Genomic DNA, 27793 nt, shown 5'->3' with positions numbered 1-27793 from the left:
AAGAAAATAGTCAAGTTGGTTGATTGAACATTTTGTTGAGAATGGTGAATTGTTGAGGGCGGTGGGTATTTTCATCCAAAAATTAGATAATTGGCTAGCTATATATATGATAGAAAAATTTAAAGGGGCCAATTTTGTAGACAAATTGTTTTGTAAAATCGGAAAGTTTTGTGTTATTTTTGTAGATTTCCCTAATATGAGCCCCTAGATCCCTATTTTAAAATAAAATAATATGATGTTCAAGTTAAAAGATAGAAAAGTGTGATGATATTTCTATCCCATAGTTTTTGCAATTACACCCCATATTTAGAAAATAATTGCACAAAGTGCACATTATTTTTTAAAATTTTTAAATAAAAACTTTAGAGAATTAATTAATTAAATCTATCTTAATTTACTTTTTTGTAACTTAAATTTTTTTATTATACTTGATTACAAAGATTACCTTGGTATAAGTCTGAATTGACTATTTTACCGTTACAAGGAAAAACTACCAATAATTTACTCTTAACTTCAATATTTTTTTAATTTTATACCAAACTGATTGTTTCTAATCCTACTTTATTAGAATAATTATTAATCTTTAATTAAACTAACATTTTGTCTTTATATCACAATGCTCATGTAAATTATTAGGCTATCAAATTTACGTCATATACGTGTAAGGGTAGTGAAAATAATAATTAGATTTCATTTAAAAATATTAGATTCTAAGTCACAAAATTAAATATCTATAACTCATAATTATTGGGGCAAATAAAATAAAATTGTATTAAAATTTTTCATTAAAGATAGCTAAAGATTCTTAAAAAAAATTAATGAAAGGATTTAATTGATTAAATATGCAAAACATTTATTAATTTGTATTCATTAAAAATATTGTGAAGTTGCTGTAATTATTCCTTAAAAATGGGGTGGATTTATAAAAAATAATAGGGTGGAAAATACCGATGTACTATGAGACAAAACACATTAAATCGGAATTGGTGATTTTTTCCTTTTTCCCCGTGAGTTAAGTGTATGTGAAACGCCAAAAAAATAAAAATCAATAAAACAACATTAATTATTGATTTGGCTTTTCAATTGTTAGTATAGCATTGGTTTATTAGAATAAAACTTGTACTTTAACTAACTTGTATTCATTGATAATTCGATGGTTTTGAAGAACAAAATCTAGTCAATAAGTTTCGGTTAGGAAAAAGGAGGTGAAAAGGGTGTGCCTTAATATAATTAACACCAATTCCTTGTTAATAATTTTATTTCTCCTATAATAATTTAATTGCTGTCTTGTTATGATTTTATTATTGTTAGTTCCAACATTAATTATTGATTAACAGTGGCAGACAAGCAGATTGGCACGATGGCGATCATGTATCGATTAATGTTGATGACATACTTGCTGAAGTACCTGATGAATTATATCTTCCTACAATCCCGAAAGTACCTGAGCATCTACGTAGTGTGAATGTAAAATCCTATGAGCCAGAAATGATAGCAATCGGTCCTTTTACCTACGAGCTCCGCTCTCGAGATCACTTGAAAGGGATGGAAGAGTACAAAAAACGATTTCTGAAGAAGCTTCTCGAGCGACAGCTTCTCGAGCGAAGAGGGGAACAGCTTGCAAGAACCCTTGTCTCGGACATGAGAAAGTTAGAAGGGGAAGCTCGTAAATGTTATTCAGAAAAAGTAAGTCTTACTTCACACCAGTTCGTGGAAATGATGCTCCTTGATGCTTGCTTTATTGTTGAGCTATTTTGCTACAGATGGCTAGGAATAGGGTACGGTAATGACCATACTTTCAGGATAATTTGGAACTCTAGGATACTGGGGCGTGATTTGTTGTTGGCTCATAATCAACTTCCCTTGTTCGTTCTTCAGAAGGTTTATGACAGGACTACGACACCTGGCGAAGAAAATTTCCATTATATGATTTCAATTTCTTCAGATATGCATTTGAGAAGGCACAAGCACGGACGGACGGCGCACTAAATGCCGGCGAAAAAATAGAGCATCTACTGGACTTCATATACAAAAATTAATGGATAGCTCGTCCAAACATTGTGCAAGTAGAAAATGAGTTCATACGGATACGATGTGCCACAGAGCTCCAAGAGGCTGGAATCAAGTTCGAGAAGATACCGAAGACAACAACGGACGAGTTGCCAGAGCTACCAATCTTGTTTGAAGAGGTTATCATACAAACAGCTCCTCCAAACACTGAGCAAGTAAAAAATGAGGAGTTCATACGAATACGATGTGCCACAGAGCTCCAAGAGGCTGGAATCAAGTTCGAGAAGATACCGAAGACAACAATGGACGAGTTGCCAGAGCTACCAATCTTGTTTGAAGAGGCTAAGGGAATAATGAAAATCTCAGAATTGACAATTGATAATGGGACCGAGTCCTTACTCCGAAATCTGACTGATTATGAGCAGTACCAAAATACACGGTATGGTCCTCTCGTTAGTTATATAGATGTCATGGACGGTCTCATCAATACCGTAAAGGATGTGAAAATACTTTGTGAGAGCGGGATTCTTACTAACTGTTTAGGTGACGAAGAAGTGGTTGCCCAGATGTTCAATAGGCTTGAAGTTTGTGTCCGTCTCCCACCTGAGAACAATTACAAAGAAATGCTCAAGAATGTGAACAAGTACTGTGACAGAAAATGGAACAAGTGGATGGCGAACTTATGGCACAATTATTTCAACACTCCATGGGCAATCATTTCTTTCTTCGCTGCACTTGTACTGCTCATACTTGCCGCCGTACAAACCGTGTTCTCAGTTCTAGCTTATTTCAAGTCATCATGCTTGGGGGAGGGCCTTGTCTTATTAATAAGCTCCGTTTTCATGAATGTGGGACAATATTGTCGTGTATTGCATTAAGATGCTTTGTGATGTATAGCATCAAATAACAGTAGAAACAGTAAAAAACAGCAAAAGCAGCAAAAACAGCAGCAAATGAGTGCAGCTTAAAGTGAAAAAAATACATGAACATAAAAACACGGGCCAGTAGGCTATGGTGAAGAGCAGCAGGAAATCCTATCTACAACTAGCAATGCCAATATGCCATGATCAAGAAAGAACCTAACAATTAGATCGATATTGCAATGGCTGTCATCATCAGATGCGATAAAAAAAAAAGAAAAAATCTATCTGAATAGACCTAATGTGCAAGTTTGAGATTTGGTACACATGGCCAACTATATATATATAACTATTCGACAGTCATGTAAAACACAGTTTTATACTACATTATTCAACAGCTTAAATTATTTTATAAAAATACATGAATACTTATTTAAGGGATAATCAATTACAGCATGGAATCTCTTGAGAAGATTTGGTGATAAAATTGATCCAGAAAAGTTTGAAATAGTTTGAATGACCAAGTGCGAATTGTACCTATGATAGCACCACAATGCATGTTGGCATATGGCTCTTCGCAGGTGATGATTTCCCACAATGCCATACCAAATGAGTAAACATCAACCTAGACAAAGAAAAGAAAGCTTAAATGATGTTATCACCATATAGGCCTTCACACTTATATTTGCTTCTATTATGATTATTCGAAAAAAAGAGAAAATAAACCCTCACCTTTTCAGAGATCCTATTGTTGCTGCCATTCAATAGCTCTGGTGCCATCCACGGAAGGGTTCCACACACGCCACCGGATACAAGTGTATTGCATTTAATTCTTGACAAACCAAAATCTCCAACCTGCAAAAGCAGGAAAGTCAATTCTGAGTGAAATATGCTATTCTTCCAATCATTTTATGCTCGCAAATTAAAAGATCCAAAGACATTAGCCTACGTATGCTTTTAGTAACAGCATTTAATTAATCACATGTCAAGAGCAAGGGTGTCTGCAAGTGTTGACACAAAATAGAAGAAGGCCATATTCAATATTATCTAAGTTTTTGCCACCTTGCAAATCGGTTGTTGGGGATCCCTCAAATTGACAAGCAAATTGTCACACTTCAAATCAAAATGCACGATATTCTTCATACGTAAATATTCCATGCCAAAAGCAGCATCCATCATGAGCATTAGCTTTTTGTGGCGATCAAGTATTCTGCAGGAATTGCTGGAGATACAAGGGAAAATAAGATATGCTAGTCGACTCACCTGTCCTTCTTTGTAAGGACAAGCCTCAGTGATCCATTCACCATATATTCAGTTACAGTGGCCATTGTTCCTCCAGGTCCATTGGGGACGACACCATAAAATGCTACTACATTTGGATGGTGAAGATTTGATATGATATGCGCCTCTCTCCAGAAGTCTTTAATCTGTATATTTACTAATGTTATATTTCCATCCCAAAAAAAAAAAAATTCTGTTTGGTAACGACTTATTTGTGAACTCCCCGTGCATCGACTTCCCATCTCTTTGTACAAAAGGTTGGGTGAAATTTTTTATTTTTCCATATTTAGAAAAATAAGGATGTCAACACAAAGCAAAGTACTATGTATTTTATCTAGTGTGGATGGGCATGCAACTGTTTGTACAAAGAGTTACTGGAAGAAGGAACATTGCAAACTCCAACGCACATCTGCACTAGATTTTGCCTCCCTATATATAATGAAGATATATACTAATGAGTGGGATTTTAACTATTCTGATCTAAAGAGTCCAAAAGGTAGGATATAATCTTGCAGTGTCATTTTACATGCATGCTTTTATTAACCCAAAAAAAAAAATTGTTCAAGCATTTTAGAGCAAAAATTTTCAATAACTTGTTTCTGATTTTCCACAACTGAAATGTGTAATGCATATTAACAAAATTAAATTTTACAAATATGAATATCGTGATAAGAGTATCTTGAGTAGAAGGAAAGAGAAGACCCACCAACCGTTCTTGTTCTGATGATCTGCCCAAAAAACAACTCTTTTTGATTCTCTTAATGGCAATATCTGTTCCCCTCCATTTTCCACGATAGACAGTTCCAAATGTACCGGAACCTAACTCTTCCAATTCTTCAAGATCACTGTCCTTGATTATCTGCAGATAAGAATATGAATAATGCATTTAATTCAACATATATAGACTTTCACAAAAGTTTATCACAAATTAATTAAAATGATTGTCATAAACCTGCAAACCGTAAATGGCAGCTTCCATTTCAGCCATTGCGGCATCACCTCTGACATCCTAAGAAAGATAGGATTTCAGCTCATGTCAATCAGCAAAGCCATTTTAATAATGGAACAAATCAACAAACAATAGGGAAAATGTCAAGTGCTACCTCAAGGTCAGAATCTGAATCGGCACTCTCAGTTTCAGTTACCATAGGAGATGGATAATCATCACTGACATCATCTTGTACAAATGGCACAACCGATGAGGAGGAACGGATTCCTGGAGTTAAACTATCAGTTACATCTTCCACAATAACGGCATACTTGAGCACATTGTGTTCATCATCATTTTCTGACAGTACAACTTGTGCACGGACGGCAATTCTAGGATTTTGTCCCTCATTTGATCATCTTATAAATAGCTTTTCAGCCCCGTTGTTATAATAAATTCTGGGGTCTTCATATTGATAGTAGCCTCTCTACTTGAAGCAGCACTTGTCAATTTCTGAGGACAACCGAAATGGCTCATATATAAGCCAGTTTAAGCTTTTATATAAAAATTAAAAGGAAATATACTTACAGAACTTGGGTTTATGCATTCTTGATTAGCAAGCATCTTGTCTTTATGACTGTTTTCTGATGGTTCAGTTTGGGCACAATATGCAATTCTAGGCTTTCGCCCCTCAGATGATACTCTCCTGAAAAATACCTTGTCAGCCCCATAGTAATATTTGTGGTCTTCGTCATTGATTGTACCCTCTCTACTTGAAGCAGGATTCATCAATTTCTGAAGACAGCATACAGAAATGACTGAAATATATGTCTAATTTAAGAATGTATATGATTATACTGAAATATACTTACGGAACTTGGGTTTATCCATTCTTGATTAGCAACTGCTTGAGATGACACAGATAGTTTTACTAAGGATCCTGGGGTAACCGGTTGACTAAGCTCAGTCATTGTAGACTTCTTGTCCTTTGAAGATAGTTTTACAGAGGATCCTGGGGAAACTGGTTGACTTATCTGAGTCAGAGCACACTTCTCATCCTTTGTAGCATTGAGTTTTTGACCTGAAACTCAGGCATAGTTGTTGTATCCAACTGGTAACCATAAAGGTTCTCTATTATAAAACCTGCAGAACTTTCTGCAGTAGCTATTTGTAAAGAGAAAAGTGAGCTTCCTGAGTTCGGTGAATGTCGTACGGGAAGATTACTGCTGGGTTGGTAGTTAATATTATTTTCAATGGCTTTATTATTTGGTGTAACTTCTTTATTTCCTATAAGGTGTTTCCAATGTGGATCAGAGGAAGCGGGGTTCCCATTCATAGCCTTGATTTCCTGAATAGTTTTAAAATTATCATTGCAGGATTCTAGCATCTTGAACGAGGGCTGATTCTGACAAGTGGTTCCTTGGTGTTTCTCATCAATTACATCTTGCCAGTGCATTGAAAACCCCTAGAAGAACTTGACACTGCTACCGATGGTGGTTTCGCTCTTCCAATATTTCTTGGGCTCTGAGAAATAATCGCTTCTTCCAAATGGTGAGTAGAGCTGTTATCATGAACCCGTAACCTTGAGTCAGAAAGCACCCTTTCCCTGTGAACAAGTAATCTGTAGTTCTTATAACTTTGATTATATGGTGTACAATGCACAATATCTCTACTGAGGCCACAATTGTGCAAATGCAAGTGGTAGTTGTTAGTCTGGTCGGTTTCTACTAAATTTTGGTTGTGCTTGTGGTAATTCATCAATGGATGATGGTCATGAGAAAGATTATCATAATGACTTAGGGAATTCACATTATAGGAATGGTCGCAAAGAAATTTGTCCATAACACAAGGATTATCATTTCCATTGCCATCACATGGCCTGTCCACATAAAAATGTTCATTAGAATTGAAAGGATCTATACGCTGAGAAGAAACTGTTGTTACAGGAACGGATGGATTCAATGACTTGCCTGCCACACAGATTGGAGGTAATGTATTAGCATTATTTGAAAACATCCCACCCAGATTTGCGGAGTTTGGACTATGATCCTTAATTTCAGAGATATAAGCAACTGTAGGAGAGTCTCTGCCCATATGTGTTGTGTGGCTGGCCAAAGTCTGCCCACTAGAACTTCTTCGAGGACTCACATCTAGCATGCTGTTAACAGCAGAAACATACTGATTATCAGCATCAGTCTGTTGTGTGGTCTTTCCCTCTAAAGAATTTGGACTGTCAGGTTCACCTAAAGATACGAGAAATATTCGCAGTCTTTGAGAACCCCCAATTCTTTCCTGCTCTTGATATTCTTCTATCATATGATGGAGATCCTCATCGGAGCAAACAGATATAAGTGCATCAAGATCCTCACCAGGGAGCTGATACTTGATTGTATGAGGTTGATTATAAATTCCTGATGTTTTCCTCATTAATTCCTCCCAAGTAAGACTTTTCCTTATGGATATAATTCATGTCTCCCCACCTACATATCTAAGCTTCCCATCACTGGGCCTGGAAAATATTCTTCCCCCAAAGCTACAAAGAAATTTCATTTTTCTAGTAAAAGGACTTTCTGCATAACCTAAAGTGTAGAAAGGATGATAAGACTGAGGAGACTCCACAACATAAACAGGGGAACCGGACAATTCTGTTGCAACTTGATCACAATGATTTTCATCAAAAAATATACCTTAATATTGTCCAACAGCACCATATTGCAGCTGGCATCTGCTTAGATTATCAGGATAATTATTTTTCTTTGCTTCAACCGCATAACCAAAAGTGCCACCAAAATCCGAGGCATTTGCATTGCCTTCGCTGGCCATCCTCCTTAACCCGACAACGCCATTAGGGATAGAAAAAATCCCCACGGAGACAGGTACCCTCGGGGATTTTCCCCATTCGGAGAGAGTATGAGGATAATTTCATATCCAATTTCTTATTCGGGGAGGGGACGAGGATGAGGTGGAATCCCCATCCCCTACCCATTTCTCCATTTCAATTTTTAATTTTATTTTTATTTTTTAAAATTACTAGTAAATAAATAATAAAATTTGAATTATAAAATTATAAATATCGGTAAAAATAAAAAATATCAAAATATTTATATTATTAAACTTTTAAGCCTAATTAACTAATTAAAGTCCTAAATTTTTATTTAGGACATTAAAAAAACAGGGTAAATTCTATTAGCCCAAAAATTTTGTTTTAATTTTAATATTCATTAAATGTTTTAAACTTAAATCTATTTTTTATTTATTTTTAGATGTTATAATTGCCCACAACGAATCACAATTTTAATATCTAATTTAATCTAATATAATCTAATCTAATATAATATTTACTCTTGATTTGCTCCGACTTAATTGTGTTGTAAAGGGAATAGTCCACATTTATAAAGTGCCCACGCCACCATTGAAAAAGTTAATTTTGAATCTAAATTCGATTTTATTTGTAACAATTTTGTATTAGACTATTAATTTATTCACGATAGTTTGTAAAAGAAGTTTGTATCCCTTACATGCTGCGTTACTTACTAATTTAATGTATGTGACTTTTGTAATGGATATTTGTAACAATTTTGTATTAGACTATTAATTTATTCACGATAGTTTGTAAAAGAAGTTTGTATCCCTTACATGCTGCGTTACTTACTAATTTAATGTATGTGACTTTTGTAATGGATATTAATGTAAGATATATTTCAAACTTTACTTTTATTTGAATTTTTTATTTTAATATGATTAACTCAAAATCGAAAACAAAAAATGTATTAGTTATTCAGGGATCGAAGACCCTTGGGGATCCCCTGTTATTATTCGGGGAGGGGATGAAGATTCTCTAAAGTAATTCTGACGGGGACGGGAATATACGCAAAATATCGGGGATGGGTACGGGGAGATTGGTCCCCTCCCCTCCCCGTTGCCATCCCTACAAATGGTTGTGGTTGATATTAACACCCGCTTGGATTGTCTGGAGATATTTTCCATCATTCATGACTGTCATTCTTCTTACGGCAACACGATCCCTTAGAAACCCTGAAGAAAATTCCTCGCATTTCTGCAGATAAACATTGTTTACGCTTCTTTCCGCATCAACTCTGTTGCTTGACACAGCGTTTCCTCTATCTCTGCACAACGGCTGGCCTGAAGCGCTTGGATCCTCTCTTGTCATGGTATCAAAAGAGATATTACTTTCTTTATAGCTTCATGTTCGCAAGAACGGCAAAATGATAAAGCCTTACTTCCTTAATTGCCATCAAAACTAAACTAATTGATGGCATCAAATGCATAACTTATGATACCTGTTCAAGATGCACCAAGAGCAGTAAAATCCTCACTATCATATACAAAGTTGCCGATTTGTTTCTTATAAACCCTTGAGATATTGACTCACAAAGGGTCTACAATCATCATGCCTAGCAACACCAACTCTCTTCGAAAATCAAATTATTTATATAGACAAAATATATATATATATATATTATATCGTTCTTTTCTTTGTTCAATCCTCCTTTTTTTAGCAAAATGAAATGAAATACACAACTAACCATATTCCTGCACTGTCCACATATTCGTCAACTATTAAACATGCATTTCAAGAAATTCCCTGTGGAAACATAAGAAGTTCGTCAATTATTCAAGAATTTGCATGGAAGAAACAGTCAGAGCAACCAAATAAACCATCATTATTGACAAATGATAGTACGTTAAAACTATATGCAAATAATTAAATTAGAAAAACAAAAATTATGACACAACATTCGAAGGGCACATTATATTTATTTTGCATCCAATAAAAAAAGGGATCAAAATGGATAAAATTGGACAAAGAAAAAGAATGATGAAATGGGTACCTGTTAGTTTTTCGAAATTCGTCGTTTAATTAAAAATGAAAGGTTGGTGCTTTTAGACATCAAGTTTTTGGGATCAAAGCAAATAAACCCAAAAGAGAAAGTAGAGTTAAAATTTGGTTTTTGTTTTGTGAATTTGGTGAAGACAGACAGACAGAGGGAGGGAGGTGGGAGAGAGGGAGACTTTGCTTAAAATAACGCGGGCATAACTGCAAACTAACTAATGATTTTTCCCTCCCTGTTTCCCTCGTAAAGAAAATTATAAATTGCTGAAAAAAAAAAATCATCCTATATTTATGATTTTTCCGCCTCTGGACACGCAGGCTAATAAAACATAGGAGGATTAGAGACAGGTTTAAGCATGAAACGTGGAAAAGTTCATTTAAAATTTAAGACTTAATTTAATTTAATTATACTACAACATCCTATTAATAAATGAAATTGAATTGAATAACATTAAATCTAATAATGCTTTTGTTCAATTTCAATTGAATTTGATTTGTAATATTAATTAATTTTATATTATTTTAAATTATAAATTAATTAAAAGTTATTATTTAAATCTGAATTGAATTTATAATATTATTTATTGTAATGTTTTTTCCTGACATTTTCTTATAATTATTAGCGCTATACACAAATGTTATAATCAAATGTAATAAAATTTATTTAATATACTTCAATTTAATGAATTAGTTCGCTTAAAAAAAAAGAAAATACTATAATTTATTTTTAAAAAAATTTGGTTGATTTATATTTGATGCTTGAATAAGCTACTTAAAAATATTTTGCAATTCATTAGTAATTTTTTTTTTTTTTGCTTAATATGGTAGAAGACTTGTAATCATTCGATGTTGATGTTTGTCATGGATTGTCACTTTATTTTTCACATCGAAACAGTAAATGTATACATATGAAATATATACAAATAAGCATAAACATATGCTGAAAACGTAGAATATGCAGCAACGTGTTGTGGCCCCTTACTCAAATGATCGTAATCTGAGTTGTATGAAATCTGACCTAAACCTGAGAGTAACAGGGTAATTAATCTGAAAATAATAAGCTTGCGCGCACCTTAGAATTTTATAATTATAAATTACTGCTTGCATATAGATATAAACATATAAACTTCATAATGTACATAATACATGAGTAACCATGACCGTTTATTCATATCTTGCCTTCAAGGTGTGTGACGTGTGGGGGAAGTACTAAGGAGATTTTAAATCACTTGTTTCGCCATTGTGATGTTGCTTCTAAATTGTGGGGAATATTTTGCAAAGAAGCAAAGTTATGTTAGGCTATTTATTCTGAAGCTTTGTTAATCGAGTGAATTTGCTTTTGGGAAAGGGAGGAAACCTACTTGTTAGGAATTTCATTGCATGGATATTGATAATTCTATGACAACATCAATTTATATATATTTGTATGTCAGCATCTTCATTCGACATATCATTGAGTTTTCATTAATACTGTAATTTTCTTATTACTTAGATGATATCAAGTGTTGCAACAGTGCCTTAACGTATTCTATGTTTGTGGATGGAAGGATCATGTTTTTATCTACGAATATCTCAAAAATGCAACAAATATATTAATAATGAGAGAAGTTAAACTGTTATAAAGTTGTTAAGCTTAGAGTTCAACAAAATAACTCCCAAAAGTAAAAGATCTATTAAGCTTAATAAATTACAAAAGTTTCATGTCCCAAGTATACATGTCAATAGTCCTTCTAAGACTAAGGACACTAAGTGATAAGAGCAGCCTTGCCAAAATCCATTACGAGTTAGATCTATTAATTTTTTGGAAATTGCAATAAATTATAATGACTATAAAACTCAATAAACAAACTAAAAACTCAATAAACAAACTAACTTTTTCATATAGAGAAATAGACATGAGTACAAGCTTATTTGCATTTAAAGGTTTCATATTTCGCAAATCAATTAAAAATACTCATGTTCTTATTATAGGAATGCACCTTCTTTATCATCACTTAGTAAGACTTCACATATCACATCACATAATGAGCCTAAATCACTTGTTGGCGACCTATTCTATATAATACATATATCAATCTCGAAGGAAATGCCACATATACCAAAAGGCTCCATGTAACAATATAAGTGTCTACTGTGCAAGTAACAAGCTCATTACTGTAACACCCAAAATCTAACACTGCAAATCTAACATGTATGGAGCACGTAAAAAAGGAGGTTACTCACAAATTTGAATTCCTTACACAAAAATCTCAAACTGAAATATCTCAAATTTTATTAATCAAATCGACAAATCCACAAGTCTAATACTAAACATTTTCTTGCGAAAACATAAATATAAAAAAAGTTCCAAAACTCTCCAAATACAAGTTCATAAGATAAACAAAATTAAAGGAAATAGAAATCCATCCTTCTCATATCAACTAGCAAAAGTAAATATCTATCTCTAAACATAAGCACGCCTCTCAGCAAATTACTTAATCTGCAAAAAGTAATGATGAGGGAGAAGTTGTCAACTCGAAAAGTAAAGCTATTCCCAATGAACTAGAGTTATTAGGCACCAAATGTATTGCAAGTTTTAATTTTCTTATCGAAACATATCTGAAAAACATAAGTTTTAAAAAATTATATATTATAACAGAAGGACACAATTCATAAGTGATTCAAAATATCAAAAGCACAATTAACCATGAAAACAAATCTTATAACATGTATACATAGAAAAAAAAAAGGTTAGTTCATGTCACACAGTGTTACCTATACTCTTAATGACTTGGCCAAAAAAAGAATCAGAGCCACAATAACATTTGCACATTCAGAACAAAAACCTAGTATTGGTTTAGGACATATATATTGTATAATACGATTAGAATCATAATCAGAATGGTTATGGACAATGCGCCAAAATATTTAAATTTATTTTTCATATGCAACGACTTGCACGTGGCATTTTGTACAGTATGTGTCGCTTCGTGGCATTTTAGCCCTTGAGAGGTGGCCCCTATACAGCCTCAAGAGGCGACCCCCACATGAATTTTCTTAAATAATCTTAATCGAATATGTGAACAAAGCATTCATATCGGATTCATAAATATCATAATAATGATTTAGGCTTGCAAGCATTTTATGGATAATTTCATAAAAGATAATAATTTAACAAAACAAATCACACATTTAAAGACATTTATAATATTTTGTTAAAACCATAAAATAATATAATTTTCAGATTTTAGAACATTTAAATTAACTAATTTTGTTATGAAAATCAATTAATTTTTAAAAATTATAAAAACACATGTACTTATAATAGAATCAAAATAATCATACATATCCAACATATTAGGAATGAAGTTACTTACCTCTATAAAAACAATAATCTAAATAGATCTCTAAGCCTCCAACAGCCTCAAATACCTTAAACAAATACAAGATATAACTATTAACAACTTATTCCGATATCCTAATTTTCTAACTCATACCCGTACAAGTTTGATTTTGTGAATTGTTAACCAGAACGACACAATATTATATAGAGTTATTCTAAACATCCATGGGTGTCTCTCCCAAAATTTTTAAGACGATCCGATGGCAAAAACATTTCCAAAACTATTTGTTTCTTGACAAGTTCAAAACTGTCTGACAATGTCTTAACTAAATAGTATAGGTTCTGATATTTTTATAAAATTTTATATTAATAAAACAATTATGAAATTAAAACTAGGAAATTAGATACATATACTATCCTCTATTTAAAATTTCAAAATTTTCTGAGTTCATTTGAAACTCCAAATAATTTTGTGAATTTGGTCATTCTGCTAATCATAGTTTTCTAGTGCAACAGTGTCTGTCTCGAAAATCCATATAAAATCATAAATAAATTCAAAACTTATGAAATAAAATTTATTCAAAAAGCTCTACATGTCTAGTTTATAGAAAGTTAAGATTTTTCTCAAGAATCATTTTTAAAATATATGTTTTATTATAAGATCTTTATCCTGTTAAAAAATTGTTCAGTGTGTTTATTGTGTCATGAGTTAACTAAAAAGACTTAATAATAAACTAATGCACTAAATAAAACTTAAACACATCATAAATCATGCACAAAGGCCTATAACATTCTAAAATCATGAAAAAAACTAGACTCCTAATAGAACACAAAGGTAAGAAATCTAATAGAGCATAGGAAGGGTAAGACTTAACAACCATTAAAATCCTCTCCTAAGCAACAATTTGAATCCTAAGATATGAGCAGAGTGATGACCAACTATGAAGAAAGGTTGTTGTGAATTTAGGGTTATGAAAGAGGAACAAAAGCTATGAATTTATAGGAAATTATTGGAAACCATATTTATTTAGGAAAGAATAAATATTTTCCAAAATTATCTTATGAATCCTAATTAGAGATAAAACAATCTTTATTAATAAGGAAAGAAAGTTTCTACATGTAAGAATTATTTTCGTCTCGTAATTCTTTAAGAATTATTTTCCTCTCATATTTCTTTTTTCCCCCCTAAGAACGTTGGGTATTATGTTACAACTTCACTTATCATTTTCATAGGTACATATCCTAAATGTGGCACTTTACACCATGCATGACACTTTACGGCTCCATATGTGGTCTTCGTACGTCAATCCATAAATTTTAACATAATAACAAACTTTATAAATCATAAACTATAAATACGATTAAAAAACATAATTTTCTTTTTTCATATGAAGACTTATAAGAAACATTTATATGTTCATACTTACTCCAAAGCCTACCTCAAACACATTGTCAAATACACTTGACAAAAACTTCCATAATGTATATATCAAAATGATCTTTCTGAAAATCAGACAAATATATATGTTCATTGTAGTCTTAGTTAAGTCTAGTTTACTTACCTCTTGAAGGTTACATTAATAAGCTTAATCTCGTAAACTAATCAGTGTAACTTAACATCGATTTTGAACTCACGTCAACATCATCATGTGCATATATAATTACAGACTCCATTCTCATCAAGGAGTCATATCTTATAACCATCTACATCTTGATATTCCTTTTTTCACAATAGTAGAAAGTTACTGATTAGCCCTTACTTTTTTTTATTAAATAAAATACTAACTCAAAAATGATGGCATTTTTTAGGGCTTAAATGGACACATAAGCACATAGGTAGTAAAAATTTCAATGCCAAATTCATTTAAAATCTATTTCAAATTAAATTCAAGATTATCAAATCCTAAAATATAGAATCTAGCATTGAGGACCCTTTACTCATCAATTTAAAACAATTAAAGTATAAGGAATTAGGGCTCCAATTTTAGATATGATAAACTAGACATTTAAAAGAGTACATCTATGTTTCATATTTTTTTGAGAAAGTTTGGTCGGTCTAAACATTTTTTTCTTTCTTAGAACATGGTAGAAATGTCAATTTTTCAGAATCTCAATGCCTAATTCAAAAATTTATTAAAAATAGAATTTAATTCATCTTCTAGTGGATCAAAATTATATGCAACCCTCAATATGTCTATTTTTACTAGATATGAATAAATTATCAAGGCATAAAATACATAATTTTAAATCATTTTTAAAGTGAGTGATTGTAAAAATAATTGTGCACATTTAATTGATCCTCATGGCTTTCTCTTAATCAATAATTCCTCAACATATAATACCCATGAAAATCATATACTAACCTAGAGACTCAAAACTCCTAAATCTTAATCATAGTGATCAAACACAATAATTCTAAGTTTATACAAGAAATAAAGAACACAAATTTCAAAGAAATGATAAAAATAACGCAACAATTTTTGCAATTCTATGACAAAAAATCTATAAAAACTTTGGCTACTCTCTCTCTAACATCTCCTAGCCGACAACGAAACCATACAGGGAAGACAGCGCTCGATCCAAATTTTTTTCCCATTTATATCTAGGGTAGTGGGTTTGGATGGGCTGGCCATAAAAAAATAAACTTTGGCCCAATAACAATCCTAAGCCCAAACTAAATAAGTCCAACGCTAATACATTATTAATACTAATAATGGTGGCAACAAATAACAATAACAATAATAATAAGACCGATTAACAAATACCAATAATAACAACAATAGAATCAAAATAATATTAAGAATTACTCACTTGATTGCTAAGTATTAATTATTCACAATTCAATATCGATTCGATCCGAAATCTCTTATTGAATTGCTCATTCAATGAGAATTCTCAATATTCTGTCTTGAAGAGGACTCGAACCTCCACGCTCTTGAGCACGAGATTTTGAGTCTCGTGTGTCTACCATTTCACCACCAAGGCATCTTGAAAGTGAATCGTATTCCATGAAGGTGATATCTATCTAGTGTGATGTATGGAATATATGACAAGGGTGGAGTGGAGCATTTATAGTGATCGGTCGTGTCATATAAGCCCCAATCGGACATCCAATTGCTTTGATTTGAATTATCTGGAGGATGCCTTATATATATTAATATTATATAAAAAAGATAGACAATCAAACCTATTTCTCGATTCAATAGAAGCCTAAAGAGGTGAATAGGGTCCCACGAGAGAGATGTAAAAAGCAAGTCCGATTACACCTATTCCTAATCTTAAATCCTAAATGGCATCTTTCTGCCTAATATAACATAGGTCAATGGCATCTTTCTGCCTAATCAGTGCAATCCGGTTAATCCCTCAGAGCTGATTCAATTGCATTTGTAAGAGCTGAATTGTCAACTTCTCTTCCTCCAACAGTTTAGTCTGTGCATTCATGTGCAGCAAATTCGTTCACAGATGATTCAATAGCAACCCCTCTTTGCAACCTATGCCTCTCGCAAGATGGACGGCTCATAGCTTTACCCCCTCGATGGAGCCCGTCTATGCGGTATCCTTGCATCCCCTCAGGCTGGCCGCGTAGCATGGAATAAGTATGGCCGTCCCCTGTTGGGATGTACTATTAAACGGGTTATCCGCTAAGAATGTCTACGTGGTGGACTTGACTTTACCAAAGATGATGAGAACGTGAACTCCCAACCATTTATGCGTTGGAGGGGCCCTTTCTTATTTTGTGCGGAAGCTATTTCTAAAGCGCAAGCTGAAACAGGTGAAATCAAAGGTCATTACTTGAATACTACTGCAGGAACATGCAAAAAATTAGAAAAGGGCTGTCTTTGCCAGAGAGTTCCTTTTGGTTTCTCCGCTAAGGCATGCCTATAGAAGATCCTTGTGGCTACTCACAAGGGGAGTTCGGTTCGACCATTGGTTCGTTTAGTAGTAGGTCTCGACAGGGAAACTACAATAGCAAATTTCTAGTTCCACCACTCTTAGTGGTGAACCTTGATATCGGTTTCACTGCAAGCCTCAGTCTATACTGGGTGAGGTGTAGGGATTCTAGCCAGCGGATTGCGCCTATAACAAGTTCTCCAATGAGTCGATTTGCTCACGAGAAATCCTTCTATTCTCAGTTTCGGGTTGAAACCTTATTACCAGACAGAAGAGGAGGTTTAAGAAGAGGAATAAGAGGAGGAAGAGGAAGATGATAACAAGGTGGCAGAAATTACAAATAAGAAGTCTCATATGCGTAAGGTGCCAACAGCTTGTAATCTTTTAAATCTAGTAAATTACTTAATAATTGAGCATGAGCCGTAGACATAGGGATTTGGACTCCAAACCACATGAAAATCTTTTGTATGTTTTTACTTTTATGCACTTTATTTTCGTACACTAATTTATTTAATTAACTTTTAGTTAATAAGCCTACTGAAATTGGATCTATCACTAATCTTCAAAGAAGTGCAGTCAGCCCTCTTGTGGGTGACTCGGAATGAAAGAAACATTAGAATGTTCAAAGAGTCAAAGGAGACAATATTGACGGCTGCTGGATAGTGTTCACCTTTCCAGTGTCGGTCACTAAGGATTTCCAAGACACTTCCTTTTTCTTCATTCATGTTAATTGAATGGTTGTTTTAGGGATTTAATTAGAGTGCATCTTGTTTATTTACATATTTATTTTTGTATAGAACCTTTTGGGTGAATACCTGGTCCACTACTTGTGCAATATGTCCATTATTTATTAATATATTCCCAGTTTTCTTATTAAAAAAAATGGATATTATACATAACATTCATATTTGAACTACGCCAAATAGTACATGGAGAATTACCTGCAACGCTGGGTGAAAAACATCATGTGGAATCAAAGTGAATTTAACGGTAAGGTTACCATCCTTGTGGTTCGCTACTATATATGTGACATAATTAATCATATGATATGCATAAAAATAATCATTTCATGTTATTAAATTAAATTGTAATAAAAGTAATTTGCTAATTAGTTCTATTTACATACAATTTTTTTAGGGCTCTTGTGGATTCTTGGGTCTTCTAAAATACAAGATTTCACAAATAATTTGTTAGAATGATATGTATAATTAAACTTGCTATATTTTTATAAATTTTATTAGTTAAACACAAAGGTACAATGTATGAAACTCGAAAATAGGACCTAATTCTTAATAAGGTTACTAATGCTTTATTAAAACTTCAATATAACTACTCAAACTTTAGGGATGGCAAAAATCCCCACGGGGATGGGTACCCTCGGGGATTTTCCCCATTCGGGGAGGGTACGGGGATAATTTTATACCCAATTTTTTTTTCGGGGAGGGGACGGGGAAAATTTTTTACCCAACTTTTTATTCGGGGAGGGGACGGGGATGAGGTGGAATCCCCATCCCCTACCCATTTCCCCATTTTAATTTTTAATTTTATTTTTATTTTTAAAATTACTAATAAATAAATAACAAAATTATAAATATTGTTAAAAATAATAAATATCAAAATAGTTGTATGTTGGGAAAGTGGTCACCCTTTGCCGGGAATTAGTTGAAGAGTATTAATTGAAGTTTTCACCAACTGTTTATTGCTTTGATTATACTGGTAGTAGTTCTTCTACTAGATCTACAGGGGATTCTTATAAGAAAGCAACCAAATGGATGACAGGTTTTAATGATTATGTAAACAATGGAGATTGTGCAGTTGTTGCAGATGAATTAGATTCATATTTGGATGAGAAAGTTATATCTCGGATGGAAGATTTTAATATTTTGAGTTGGTGGAAGACAAATGCTAATAGGTATCCTACATTAGCTCGAATTGCTAGAGATATTTTGGCAATTCCAATTACAACAGTTGCTTCTGAATCAGCTTTTAACACTAGTGGTAGAGTTGTGAGCTCATACCATAACAAACTTCATCCAAGCACATTGGAGGACTTAATGTGCTGTCAAAGTTGGTTACGAGCTTACAATAGCGGTATGAGTTTATTTTAATATGATTAATTTAAAATCGAAAATAAAAAATGTATTAGACTATTAATTATTCGGGGACCGGGGACCCTCGGGGATCCCCTGTTATTATTCGGGGAGGGGATGGGGATTCTCTCAAGCAATTTTGACGGGGACGGGGAGGGGACGGGGACATATGCAAAACATCGGGGATGGGTATGGGGAGATTGGTCCCCTCCCCTCCCCTCCCCATTGCCATCCCTATCAAACTTTGTATATTTATTACTGTAATTCTTGAAATTTAATTCAGACCATTCCAATTCCAATTCTTGGACTTCCAATCTACCTTCTAATTCTTTATTCTTTTCTTAATTTTTCTTATTTTCTTATTTCTCGTCCCTTTCATTGTTTCACTCCCTTTATCTTTCTTTTATTCCTTTCCTTTTTCTCTTTTCTTTTCTGTCTTATATTCTTATTTTTTCTTTCTCTTTCACTGTTCCACTCTCCTTTCCTTTTGTCTAATTTCTTTCCTTTGTAATTTCTTCTTTCTCATTGTCATGTCACATTGTCACTCTTGGCCCTCCCAAATTTCTCGATAATATATTTAATTTTCCTTATTTAATTATGTAGCTCTATAGGCCTTAAATTAGCTAGCCTTGTTAATCAAAAGAAAAATGATATTTATTCATAGCTGGTTACAAAGCCGCCTTATTAAGCCATATATGACGTTAAAGTGTTTTTTCATTATTTTTTCAATTAACCATAAAACTATAGGATGTTAACATGTTCTTTCATTATTTTTTCAACTGACTCAAATACCATATAGTGTTAACTTATTCCGACTGACATTCGAATTTTTTTTTTTTTAATGAATATCAATTTTCTATTCCAATGTTAATTATTCGATTAACAGTGCCTGATAAAGGGATGGCTGCAGATGCTTAAGAAAGAGTATGTACTCGTATTTCATACAACCTTTCTAATTCATTGTCTGCAGAAGAATCGTCCGATTTTAAAATGAGAAAACTACCGAGGCATCTCTATATTGTGAATCCAGAAGCCTACGAACCACAAAAGATAGCAATCGAAATTGGCAAGAGATGAAAGAGCACAAAATGGGCTTTCTGAAAAAAGCTTCTCCAGCGAAGAGGGGTAGATGATCATCATAACGTAAGAAGACATGTGAAGGCCATGGGAGAATTACAAGAAAGAACTCTTAGTTGTTATATATATATATATATCTTCATATCGTGATTCAGCAGGCGATTATTTTCTGGAAATGAAGCTGTTTCATGCTTGCTTCATCGTTGAGATGTTTCGCAAGTTTAAGCTGCGACAATGGGACAGTAGTGATGAACAAGTTTCGCGACCAAGTTAGGTCCGCACGAAACTGGGTCGTGATTTGCTATTAGCTGGCAATCAACTTCAATTCTTCGTTCTTCAGGATTTCTATGACTAGATTAAGATGCCAAGCTTTTCAAGAGGCTTGGAAAGTCTGTCTTGCTCCCCGCTAACAGCATTAACAGAGACATAATCCACAATATGAACAAGTGATGGCGAACCCGTTTTGGCAAAACTATTTCAAGAGTCAGTGGGTACTCATTCCCGTTTTGGCTGCTTTTTCTGCTCAACAACCGTGTTTTCTGTTTTAGCTTATTTCAAGTAGTCGTCATCATCATCATGGCGGCCTCATCCAGAGTGAGAAGGCTTTTGATTTGAAAGGAAATCAAATCCAGAGAGTTTCATGCATTGTGTTGCGGAGCATTTCATATCCGTTATACACACACACAGACACAGACACAGACACAGACACACACATCACTGGTTATGTCATTGTGCTTGCATGTATTCCGATCATCAACTCTTTTCATAGTAGATGAATTGCTTTTTCCCCGTTGAATTGTCCTATATCAGTATAAATTACGTGATAGAGCGGGATAGCAGAAGCAGAATGATAGGGTAGATAAACACCAACTATTGTTGTAGTACTGGATCTAACCACCGTGATTAAGTTATGCTCTAACCGAAGCGTGATTAGATTTCATTCTAATCCAAATGACTCAACGAGATTTTAATAACGCATTAAATGAGATTAGATTATGCTCTAATACAAACGGCTTTATAAGAGCGATTTTGATAAATAATCTCAAAGAAAATTTTGAAAGAAGATTTTTATTGAATAATTGAAGTTATAAAAACAGTAATAAGATCTTTTTTTATAACAGAGTAAACTTACTTCCCTAAATTAACTTAAAAAGAAAAACTAAATCACAATTATAATAAAAATAAGACTAAAATATATATCATAATTGACTCTAATTAAAATAGAAAATATCAAAGAACTAAAATAAGAAAATCTTCAAATCCTAAAATAACTTTCTATTAGTCTCCCCCTTCCTTTAAAAAAAAAACTCATCCTCGAGTTTATCTAGAAGATGAAACTTGAAGTAGAGCATCAATGCATCTTGGTGCTTGAACTTGTAGCCTCACTCATCAATTGTGCTTGAAACTCGAAATTCTCTATGCTTCATTTTTTTCTTATGCTTATGAGTAGCTCTTCGAGAAGATAAAGCCTTGTATGAACGAATCACTTCCAAGTCTCTCAAGTCTTTTGTCAAATCTTGCTTAATATTCTTGCCAATTAATTTTACCGTTGCAACCAAATCTTCTTCAAGAATAACCTTCTTGCCTTCGACGTGGATAGGCACATTGACGGGGTCTCTTTAACTTGATATTGCTACACAAACTCTATGTACTATTAAGCTCAATGCTCAAATCAAGAATATATTTAGGGATGGCAAACAATGGGCTTGGGTCGGGCCAGACCCATTGAGGGCCTGGGTCGAGCTTTATTTATTTTTTAATTTTTTAAATTATTATAAATTTGAAATAAATTAATGATCAATAAGTTATTATAATCATAAATAAATTAAAGAAAATAAATATTTCAAAGTAAAATAATAAATAAAACAAATAAAAACTCATAATTTTAATTGTTTTTAATACCGGATTCTCTAATTTAAACGTTCACTTAATTAATTAACATAAAAGAGAGAGTTTGATATCATAAATTTAATTTTTTTGAATCATCATTAATTTATAAGTTAAGAATTTAAGTTTTTTTTTAAGTTACTTTTTAATTTTTATTATATTATTCTATTTTGTAAATTTATTTTTTTAAATAGTGTGCTAAGCCCGACCAAGCTTTTTTGCCCACCCTAAATATATTGTACTTCATCTTTAAAAATCTCAGATAAATCAATAATCTCATTATTTTCTACTTTCATTGGTGTAAACAGTGATGGTTCAACATCATCACAACGAACAAAATGGTCTTCTATCAATTGTCTCATATCATACCATTCTTTGATTTCGTCTAGTCCTTGTCGAATCCTTGATTCTTGAAATGACTCCCACCAATCTAAAATATCAACTCACAACTTAAATGATGCATGATAAACAATAACTTTTGATGAGACAATTTAAGGAAAATCATCCATTTTGTGTATCCGATCAAAAATATTATCAAGATTACTATCAAAATTTAGGATATCTTCAAACTCAAGGAGATAATATGAGTTTTGATACTCTATCTTTATCATTTTTTCCTCAAACTAAAAAAAAATTACAATCAATGGAAAAATTGTAGATAACCTAACTTTGACGGTTTAGAGTTGTCAGCGGCCTGTGATTTTGTGCGGAGCAGTTAGATTTACAAGCTGTGATCGTGAGGAGCACGATGGTAGCTGTGAGTAGTCAGACTCGCAATGGTTTTTCGCAAAATCTAGCTTGAAGTGGCGGTAGTTTATGGTGATGTGGCCTACAGTTTTGTGGTGGAGATTCAACGACTTTTTGGCCATGGATGGCTAGGTTTATGTCGCTGATTGGTGGAGATTATGGTGGTGGTGTAAATTGATGGAAAAGAGTGGTGGTTTCGTAGTGGCAAGTGGTTGGAGAACTTGCAGGTTTTGGTGTTTCGCAAAGGCTCTAGAGGTGGGTGAGGCTGGGGTTGGCTGGGATTTGACCAGCTGTGGCTGACGAGTCAGATGGTTGCAATGGTGGCTAGGTTGTGGAGATGGTGGTGGTGGTGGTGGTGGGCGGCGGTTAGGGTTTGATAATTTGGGATTTTTTACTTTTCTATTTTTTTCAGTGATAGATCTTGCGAGGATGGATGTGTGTACCCAAGAAAGTTTTGCAATTCGCATAGAACTAACTGATAAAGCAGGGTAGCGGAAGCATAATAATGATAAGATACAAAAACATTAGATATTATTTTAGTACTTGACCAAACTAACGTAATTAAATTACACTATAATCGAAGCGTGATCAGATCTTATTTTAATCCAAACGACTCAATGAGTTTCTAATAACACATTAGAGCATCTCCAAAAGTCTTTATAAATTTTACTGTTCAAATACTTATTTGCTTATCTATGTGGTAAATAGAAGGGTGAAAAAATATGATATTCTCCAAAAGACTCTTCAAATATAAATAAGTTAATATTATTTTAATCAAATAATTATTTTTTTAAAGGAAAAGTCAATAGCAATTAAAGCACTTCTCTCTCTTTCTTTAATGAAAAGTAATAAAATATAAATTGAAGAGTGAGAAATTAATTCTCCAAATTTAAAGAGAGAGAATCAATTCTTATTTGAAAAATCTTAATTGGAATGTCTTTTGGAGCTTTAAATATTTATTACTTATTTGAAGAGTCTTTTGGTGATGCTCTTAAATAAGATTAGATGACACTCTAATCCAAACAACTCTATAAGAGAGATTTTCATAAGTAATCCCAAAGGAAATTTTAAAAGAGAGATTTTATTGAATAATTGAAATTATGAAAATAATAACAAGGCCTCTCTATTTATAACTAAAAAAAAATACTTCCCTAAATTAACTTTAACAAAGCTAAATTACAATTATAATAGAAATAATAGACTAAAATACACACCATAATTGACTCTAATTAAATAGAAAATATTAAAGAACTAAAATAATGTCATGCATTATTACTCGATTTTCATATAATTAAAATTGGACGAGCAGATTGTGTATATGGAACTTAATGACTAGTATTGTTGTGGATTGAATTCTTAAATAATCTATCCACAAGAATGCTTAATTAAATAATTTTTAAGCAGCTTTATTTACCTAGCTATATTCTTAGGAAGGTAGGAGATAAAAAAATTGGTTTAGCTTTGCTTACTCAGTAAACTTTAAAAAAGAAATGAATGCAAAGATATTTAAAAAATAATGATAAAATATTTCTAAGCACATCTTTTTTTAAAAAAAAAAATTACGTTTACAATAAGAAATTGTAGGACTCGAACTACTCCCTCAATAAGTCTAACAAGCCCGACCACTAGCAAACATTTGGAGGCTTTGAATGAACTCTCTCTTCTTCCACCTTTTACAACACGAATTGTAAAATGCTAGTGACTACACAAGAATGCTACCTCAGTTTTAGCAGTGATGCTGACGCAATCACCTGATGAATTAAAATAAATTACAAATGAAAGTTTCAGAAAGACGAAAAAGTTTTCCTGTTGTGTTGGGTGCCAACACAACTGGTAATTGAGTAGTGATGCTGAGGTGGCACTGTTAGTTAATAGACAAGTCACCCATGGTGTTGTTTTCTAATAAATAATCGGCGCATAGCAGTCATTTCAATTTTCTTTTTCTTTTTACTAATTAGAAGTAAAACATGGTTAACTTTTAATTTCCTTTTAGTGATATATCTCTCACCCATGAAATTTTTAGGGATTTCACTCATAAGTCACAGCCAGGACCCATTTCTCGCACTCTAATTTTTATTTATGGCTGCCATATCACTGCTAGGAGTGAAATTTTTATCTATAACATTTAATGTTCAATAATTTTTCATATTTACATTACTTAGTTAACGATTATATGTTGGTTTCTCGCTCTTATGATTACTTTTCTTAAGTAGCGTTTACATTTTAAATTAGAATGAGAATCTTAGGATTGAGAGTGTGGAGTGGGAGAAGAAGTAGATTGTTTACTTACATTAGAATGGAAGTATGAAATAGAGATCAAAATCCAATTTATATATTTACTTTGCCTTGGATTGAGAGTAAATAGTTAAAAATTATAATTTTACCATTATTTAAAGAATTATAGTTTTTAATTACAAAGTTAATAAAAAATATATTTGATGAATAAATATTTATTTTATTATATTTGTAAATTTATAATAATTATTAATATTCTTAATTATGTACATCACAATTTTTTTATTAATTTTAATTATGTAAATTAAAAATTATTGATAAGGGCAACATAAATGAAGCATTTTTACAATTAACGTAGTACAAAATTAATATTTTCTTAGAATCAACTATTTATTATTATTAATTATTAATATTAAATAAATATAATACTATTATTTATTTATAATAATATTATATTTTCAAATAAAGATAGTATATAGTAATATTATTAATTCTCTATTAATGTAATAATATTATTTTTAAGTAATTTAAACTTAGAATCAAACCAAATTATTATTTAGTTAAATATAATAATATTATTTAAATAAGTATAATATTATTTATTTTATTTTATTAAATATAGTTATATTAAATAAACATAATATTATTTAAATTTAATATAATTATATTAAATTTATTATAATATGAAATAATATAATATTATTATTTAGTACAAAATTAATATTTTATTAAAATAAATATAATACTATTATTTTTAAATAAATATAATAATATTATATTTTCAAATAAAGATAGTATATAGTAATATTATTAATTCTCTATTAATATAATAATATTATTTTTAAGTAATTTTAACTTAGAATTGATGCAAATTATTATTTAGTTAAATATAATAATATCATTTAAATAAATATAATATTATTTATTTTATTTTATTAAATATAATTATATTGAATTTTAATAAAAGGAGGGTAAAAAAGGATGAGGCCCTCCCTATTGAGTGGGGCCCACATAATGGGATTCTCAATTTTTTCTTAAAATGTGCAAGTAAACACCATAGTAGAATAAATCCACACTCTTCACTCCCACTCCAAAAAGTAAACACAACATTACTAATATTAACTAGTCATATAAAAAGGAACATCAAGATAATAATCTTTTTTAAAAATGTATATTATAGCCAACTAATATTTATAATGTGAAATATATTGGGACAATTTAAAATGAAACCTACTGAAGTGCAATTCAAATTTTTAGCCTAAAAATTTTTGGAAAGAAATCTATTCCACTAGTGGGAAAGATCTGCCTCCACTAATTTTTTAACATTGAGGGAAAAACAGAGTCTCGGCAGTGGGTGGACTCGAACCTACGCACTCAAGATAATAATCTTTAGTTCAAAAATTTCAAGATAGGTCTCAAAAAGATGAATTATATACAACTCAACACAAATTAATAACTGGTTTGAGATTGAGATTGAAACACTATAAACGACTTATTTCATAATTTTTGATAAAAACAGTACTTGGTAAAATTTTAAAAAACTGTTAAATTCATAAGTTTTTATGTTTTAACAACAACATTTAGAATTAGGTTGGGTTGCTTTTTAAAACTAGTTTATTAAATAAGTTATCATACCTTTTTAAACTTCCTATTATGCTCTTAATATTTTAATAAAAAAGCAGTTGTATCTTATTTTCTATAAACCCTAATATATTAATAATAACCTAATATATCATTAAAAAGTAATTTAAACTTATGTCTATTTTAACAATTTTAATTAGTATTTTCATGCCCTTTTAAAGTAGGAGTTATATAAAAAATAATTTAAAGCCAATAAGATAAATTAAAGAGATCAAAATATCAAATATCAGTGATCATGAAAATAATTCTATGGGTGTTAATGCTTTTATTTGATTGTTTTTTTTATACCACGTCATTTATACCTACTTACCTATAAAGAAAAAAGGGTATTTGTGTTGTGAAATCCTTGAACAAAGTCAACCAACACATTGGAGAAAATATACTTTAATAATAAAAGAAGTGCTAACGACAGTCGCTAGATTCTCCTCTCACTACGTGTCTCATTATTTTGATTTCTGTGTAATTTTAAATCAATATAAAATATTTGTTAACCTGTAATTTTATTTTAATATTATTATTTTTATGCCGAGTGAATTTACATTAATATCCTCACTCTCTTCCTGTCTCCAAATTTTTTTATTCTTTCACACCTGGCCACTACAACTTCTTCCTCAATTTTTTCATCAATTTCTTTTCTTTCTTTATTATTTTTGAAAGCTTGGAAAAATAATAATTCAGATATGGTATTTTTTTTAATGTACACGGCTTTATCTACATAATTAAGATAATTTTGTTATTTACTTTTTAAAATAAAATATTTTTTAAATTTTATTTTTAAAAAAGAAAGCGATTGACCTAACTGGGAATTGAATTTATGAAAAGCCTAATGAAAGATCTTATGCTAAATGATCCATCACTGTCCTCACTTCCGCATGCCAAAAAGAAATAGATGAAGAAATTGAAGAAGTTGCAGTGGGCAGAGAAAAAGAAGAAGAAAATGAACCCGGTGCTCTGTCAGACGACCAATGA

At 31.9% G+C, this 27793-nt stretch overlaps 1 protein-coding gene and 2 pseudogenes across 1 annotated transcript in view; 1 reads left to right on the top strand and 2 right to left on the bottom strand.

Moving 5' to 3' along the window:
* The first annotated feature begins 909 nt into the window (after positions 1-909).
* On the top strand, positions 910-2888 carry LOC18032401 (annotated as a pseudogene).
* Positions 2889-3318: 430 nt separating this feature from the next.
* Positions 3319-9250, bottom strand: LOC18032689 (annotated as a pseudogene).
* A 13177-nt stretch (positions 9251-22427) lies between these two features.
* The window catches only part of LOC18032000 (probable calcium-binding protein CML10), an 11013-nt gene continuing 5647 nt past the window's right edge, over positions 22428-27793 (bottom strand). Inside the window, exon 2 of the mRNA XM_024192190.1 lies at positions 22428-22631. Coding sequence (XP_024047958.1) covers positions 22565-22631 — 67 coding nt within the window. The 3' untranslated portion in view covers positions 22428-22564. The remainder of the gene's footprint in view (positions 22632-27793) is intronic.

This window comes from Citrus clementina, unplaced genomic scaffold (assembly GCF_000493195.1).
Source record: "Citrus clementina cultivar Clemenules unplaced genomic scaffold, Citrus_clementina_v1.0 scaffold_9, whole genome shotgun sequence".
Classification (NCBI taxonomy): domain Eukaryota; kingdom Viridiplantae; phylum Streptophyta; class Magnoliopsida; order Sapindales; family Rutaceae; genus Citrus; species Citrus x clementina.
This window is presented reverse-complemented; position numbering and strand designations above follow the sequence as displayed.